Source organism: Cynoglossus semilaevis, chromosome 2, assembly GCF_000523025.1.
Source record: "Cynoglossus semilaevis isolate Cse_v1.0 chromosome 2, Cse_v1.0, whole genome shotgun sequence".
Taxonomy (NCBI): domain Eukaryota; kingdom Metazoa; phylum Chordata; class Actinopteri; order Pleuronectiformes; family Cynoglossidae; genus Cynoglossus; species Cynoglossus semilaevis.
In genome coordinates this window covers 5,310,715-5,317,057 of record NC_024308.1, presented here as the reverse complement: position 1 = coordinate 5,317,057, position 6,343 = coordinate 5,310,715, and the positions used below count along the sequence as shown (strand labels likewise).

The following is a 6,343-nucleotide window of genomic DNA, read 5'->3' as shown; positions in this document are numbered from 1 at the left end:
ATGCACCAGAGCTCGCTGCACACTTCCTGTGGAAGGAGAATAAAATACAGATGATGGAGCGGAAAGAACAATGAACAGAGCGAATAAACCTGACGGTGTTATATAAGCTCTGAGACTTTTGCTGACTCCACTTTTTCCCCCCTCGGCCTTAACGTCTATAACAGATGGGCCCAATTTTATCATGTACATATGCTCTGACCACATAGTATCGATAATAATGAGTCTATAAAGCAGTCTGCTCTTCCAGATGTCTCTTCCCTCAGAGTCTGGCCCCCGTAACGATGACCAGGCCATGGAAGTTATGTTAAGGTTCAGCAAAGGTACGGCAAGATGTTTCATAACATCTGAGAGAATTGGACTTTAAGGAGAAATCCTTCTGTGAGGGTTCAAGAAAAGACCGGGGGAGGACAGGGATCATCACTGCACGGAAACATTCAGAACACAGATTAAAGCTACTCTGAATAATGTGAATTCTTGTAGATCACACCGTGGAGTCGTTAAAAATATGACTAAAAGAAGAAATTGGTAAAATGACAGTGTTGCTCATGTCAACTTTGATTATAAATGCTACGTTCTAGTCATCGCTGTATTACCGACGTTAACTGTAACTAACAGTTAACGTCAAAGACTGATGGGCGCAAAGAAAACAACAAAAACATTAAAGAATTTTTTAAGTTGATTACATATTTTTAACAGCTCCATCTAGAGGAGAGTGTGCTGAAAAAAAATGGGTGCTGTGTATTCTTTTTAGATGCATGCATGCATGTGCACGTGTTAAAATAAAGACCACACACAATATTACTGAATGGCCTAGTATTAATAGTAAAATAACAAGTCACGTTAATAAATGTTCAGGTTCTTCTTTTTGTTTACATCATTGTTTACCCCCCACCCCACCTCCCCACCCCCAACATGTACAAGGACCTGCAACAACTCCACTTTAGCTGAAAGTCTGGGAAACTGTTTGGGTTTCATATTTGAATATTTACTTTTGACACAAATGTTTATTTGACGTTTTCAACAGTCATTAACTCTACCTGTGAAACAAGATGAGACAGCAAGGGGAGGGAAAAAACTGAACCACGATCAACAAGTGTTTACAGATGAGGAGGGAAAAAACCACGATCAACAAGTGTTTACAGATGGAATAAAGCCCTCACCGAATATTTACATTGTCGAGATCTGACGCCATACTGGAAGCGACACTGTTCGTCTGCGTCGTAGGCCTGACCTGGGGCCGTGGTGGGGTAAACAAACTCCTGCTTCGGTGGGACGTTGTTCAGACAGGAGCCCATACCGGAGCTAGAGCACCAGTGAACAGAAGACAAACGGCAGAGTAAGATCAGCTGATGAGGCAACAGAAAACTGGCTCCAAGAAAATGATGTGTTCAATGTCAGGTTCCATCTCTTAGTTAAATGTCTCTGACTTTAGAAAACAGAAATGTCTTTTTTTTCCAGGCCTGGAACCTTTAATGATCAGATCATTTGTGGCGCTGCACATCTCCGTCAGACTGACTCACTCCAGAAAGCTGGTGATGTAATCGCGGCTACAGGCAGACCAGATGAACGGGTTTGTCTTCATGGTGATGTGGTCGGCCATCAGCTTGGCGGTCTCCTGAGTGCGGGAGCCGCATGCGTTCCCCATGCCATCATGGTTCATTCCGAACCTAAAGATCCACAAAAACACACACAGAGGGGATGTGGGAAGGGATGGAGATCACGGTGGAAAAAAAAAACACATATGTGACAAACTGTATAAGAGTTCACAGCTGTCACAAGTGTTCACCTTCATCCATCAAAACCTTTTGACCAGATGTTTCTCCATATGATACGTATGTTGGGATTCTGCCATTTTTATGGTTGAAGTAAGTGACTGTAACTGTCAAACTTTGGTCGTCAACTACAACCACAGTCAACTGTAGTTCACCAAACCATCGTACATCACATTCAAACGTGGTGTTATGTTTTCCATGAGCAATGATAGCCACGGTAGCCGTGTTTAAGCCTGAATTATGAATGTCCTGGACGTTTGGATTCCCCCGGCTGAGTCATCTGTCTCTGTGTCCTTTCATGTGGGTACGTTCAACCGCAAACGGGCCTGCGTTTAATCTAATGCTGCACGACTGATGTCAAAACAATTTTTTATGACAATTAAGAACAAATGTAGATTGTGTTGAGGCCGAGGAGAGACATTTACCCATGCACACATACCTATAAATCAGCAACACAGTAAACAGTCACGCTGCTCGGACTGGTGGGGTGGTTTAAGGACTGAGTTATAAATGATATTATGAGCATCACGTGATGAATGTCCCATCTGTTTTCAAAGATCTTGTGTGCAAAATATAATTGAATAATACTCTGTGAATAAGAAGAATAAACCATCTCTGTTGTTTCTCATGAAAACAATAAAGCCAGTAATCTCTGTGTATTTATTGCGCTCGACTTTAGTGTTTTTCATGCCATATGTTTTAATTTTATTTCTTGTTTCAGCCAAACATAAAATCTTCTCTCTCTTCTCTCAGTCCGCGATGGGGCCAAACGGGATTTGAAATGTGTTTATAGTCAGGAGAGGCCTTCATGTGTAGCATATTTACATGTCTGAGCATCTCCAGGTGGTCAGGTGCTGACACTCTGGCCAGACCAATTGAAAGCACATGGCCCGTCTCCTGCTGGTTCTACATGAGGCTAGCTGTAACTTGGAGTATTTCACGTGCAGTATGCTAGCATTCCTGAACAGTATGTGAAGGATGGACTCCTGTGCTGCTTGTCTATTCAAAGACACCAAACTAACTACTCAGAACACTTTAGGTGCTGCTTTGAATTTAAGTCTTTACATAATAACATTGCTACTCCCTAATTGTTTCAAACTCATTTTGCTACTACATCCAAGTAAAGTAGAAGAGAGGCATTTGTAGATGCAATCTTTTTTTTTACCAGTGTGGCTTAAAGAAAAGACTATTTAGAAATCAAAAATGTTTACATTTTTTCAATAGCCAATCATAACCCGGTGTACCACAGGGCTCTATCCTGGTGCCTTTTCCATTCACCACCATTGTTTCTTCCATTTGGTCATTTTTTACTAGGTGTATTACCAAGTATCACTGATGACATGATCATGGCTCTTCTGTAACCTTTTTTGCATTGCAATGCATACAGTCATCCTGTTGTTTTACCTCATCCGTTGATTCTCAGGATCTAATGTCTGATGATCACACTGTGCACTGGCTTCAGGGAATATGATATGATTTTTTTCCCCCACTTTCTTTTCTTTTTCTTTGGAAAAGTGTCAGACGACACACACGGCACAGCGGTGGCAGGAGTGTGTTTGTGTGTGTCACTCACGTGTGTCCTATCTCATGGGCGATAGTGAAGGCTGTTCCCAGGCCAATGTCCTCATTGATACTACAGCTCCTCTCGGGTTCACACATTCCTCCTACAGGAGCCAAACCTGACAAACACAGACAGACAGGATGATGTCCTTCTGACTTAAGGCTTTATTTGAGGTTGGTCTTTATTTGGTGTATTATTTTTCTTCATACAGTGATGTACTAAGAAGCATTACAGTTAGTTAGATGTCACTTACTGACATTTTTAAAGAGGTTAAAAAAACATGTTTAGAGGACGACTAAAGTGTTGCGCTTCCTAAAATAATAAAAAAATAAAAATAAAGAGCAGTGATCTCACTGGAATATGGGCTGTTTTGCAGTAAACTAACTGGAAACTCAATTCAGTACAAACAAGCAAGACATCACCATAACCAGTAGATCACAGTGCAGTCAGTGACTGTTGTAATTTGATATAATTCTATATTATAACTGCAGTATTTAAAATATCATGAGTGACCCTTGATGAAGTTCATTTAGTGGTAAAATGATAAAATTGTCTCCTTCTTGTTGTTGAAGGTGTTGGTGTGTGTGTGTGTGTGTGTTGTCTCCTTGTTGTTGAAGGTGTTTGTGTGCGTTACCTAGGGTTTCGCAGGGCTTATTTTTTTGGATGCAGATGTCGTACCTGCAGAGGAGACAAAGTGTGTTTTTGTATTTTTCAAGAACAAAGAGCATACAGGTTAAATGTGTCGACCCGTGTGTCTGTCCACTCTCAGTCACACACTCAGACGGTGGGGAAACACAGGGGGCAGCAGTGATAACAGGAAGATATAGTTTTCGAAGGAACAATTGCAGGAAATCTTTGGATGGTCAGTGCGGTGTCATCTGTCTGGAAAGCTTCCACCCTCCGACTGATAAATGCACATCGTAAAACCAAACCACTCTCACAAAGCCGCCACCACCACCACAGTTAGAAAAAGCAATAACATTTATCTGCTTTAACGCCCTCTCCCCCTCCCCCCGACTCCCCCTCTCTCTGTTTGACATGAGCTTACAGCACATTCTGCGAGGAAGAATAGGAAAGTATTTGTGGCAGCTCTGCCCAGCCCCGTCAGATGCCTGTGAACAAACCACGTCTCTGCTGTTTGCTGATGCACATTCCTCAATCAATAGCACCACTGTTTTGTTTTTTTTTCTTTCTCCGGTTTATGATGTGTTTACACACTGCTGTCTATCACTAACAACGCAGACCAGGGAGAAACGGAGAAAGAACTGGAGGTTTTTGTGCAACGTCCTGAAATTTAAAACACCTTTTCTTTGTTTTAAGTTCTTCTTCAGGTTGTCAACTCTCAGGCTTAAGATTTCAGACTGCTTCTTCCAACAGGACGGTAAATCTGTCATTGTTTTCCTCACTCCCTCCTCAGGTCTGACTGGGCTGGGCAGAGCACCACCGGCTTTATCATTACTCCAGACAGGATGAAGAAACAGCCCAAGAGAACTGAGAGAAAGTCTGTGCTGAAACTCAACTAAACACCATCCATCCCTTGAATAAACACCAAACCTGATTCACTACGATCACCTGAGCACTTTCAGTCTGACCTTTGGGAGAACCGGTGTTTCTGACCTGGTGATAAGCACAGCGGTGTCGTGGTGAGCGATCCCGTTGTCTGGTATGGCATTCCCGTAGCTGCTGCGGTGCTGGATGGTTTTCTGCCACTTACAGAAGCTGTCCAAAGACTTCCCCGCATGGTGGTTTATCTCCAGTGCTGGCTGAAGGAGAGACAAGAGCAGGAAACAGGAATATTAAAAAGAAACTAGTGACAGGTGGATATTTGACCAGCAAAAACCAAACTGAACGGCAGAGCCAGGGATGATCTCTGGCCTAGATCAGTCACTGGTCCTGATGTACAGTAGGATGATCAGTCAGTACCCGGACCATCAGTGTTGGACCTGCAGCACAGACCAACCAGACTGAACAAAGAACACACTTGTTCCTTCACGTCTGCATCCACCACCAGATTTCCAGACATGACACTCGGAAAATGTATTTTCAATACCAATTTCCGACACAAATATTTCCAGTTACTTATTTTCCCATCATTGGAAGTCCAAAGCTCTGTGTCCTGGCACAGCTTCTACATCCGAGGTTACATTCACAGACCAAGCGAGTGTCGTGAGTTTTCCAACCAATTGGTGATTGGCGTAATCTCTGTTACACTTCTACTGCAGAGGAAACACAGAGCTCTATTGTGACACAGTTCCTACAATGGTGGTTATACTATACATATATATAAACAACTTTAGCTTCTTATTTTTTCCCCATTTAATTGCTTGGCTGAGACGGTAGAAATTTTAACTATGGTTTTTGAATTCAACATGACTTTTGAAGATGGAAAGAAAAGATGGAAGGAAAACTGGAGGGATTCAGCTTCAGCCCAATGACAGTCAGGTCAACAGTGTTGTTCCCTGAACCAGGTACTGTGATGCAGATGACTGGATGCTGAGTAACATTTTCCACCTTTTTTTGATCAAACAATTAACCAGATGTCATTATAATCCATTAGTGTCAGACATCACGTTAGAAAAACATCCCCAGACGCTACAGTAAACTCCTGCTGCCGTTCCGTGTTATTGCAGGGATACATTAATAATGTACGGTCATTCCAAAGTCAACACAGAGGAGATTTCAGCAATCAGGTGAGAGGTCAACAATGTTATCTTAACCCAGCCCTCGGCTTCCTGTATTGCAGTGTTTCAGGCCTGTTTTCTGCACTTTCTGTTCTGTGAAAAAAAACCATCTCTAATGGTTCATTACATTCTCAACACATTCTAAAGAACCATGTAGCGTGTAGAGGCAAATAAAAGTGATTAAAGGGGAGAAGGCTTCAATAGTCCCTCGTACATCATGAAGTGACGTTGTCAGTTTGAAAAGCTCTAAAACACTTGACCTCACCGGATCACAGCGGAGGCAGGATTAGAGCGAAGCTGCTTTCTAGGAGTAGGAGAGTGCAGGGAAA

General features: G+C 42.4%; 1 protein-coding gene across 1 annotated transcript in view; it reads right to left on the bottom strand.

Annotated features, from left to right (window-relative positions):
* Positions 1–6,343, bottom strand: part of adamts10 (ADAM metallopeptidase with thrombospondin type 1 motif, 10) — a 41,219-nt gene that overhangs the window by 16,211 nt on the left and 18,665 nt on the right. The window contains 7 exon segments of the mRNA XM_025054157.1: positions 1–2; positions 4–26; positions 1,161–1,302; positions 1,521–1,667; positions 3,346–3,451; positions 3,968–4,011; positions 4,951–5,096. The exon segment at positions 1–2 is cut by the window's left edge and continues 68 nt beyond it. Coding sequence (XP_024909925.1) covers positions 1–2; positions 4–26; positions 1,161–1,302; positions 1,521–1,667; positions 3,346–3,451; positions 3,968–4,011; positions 4,951–5,096 — 610 coding nt within the window.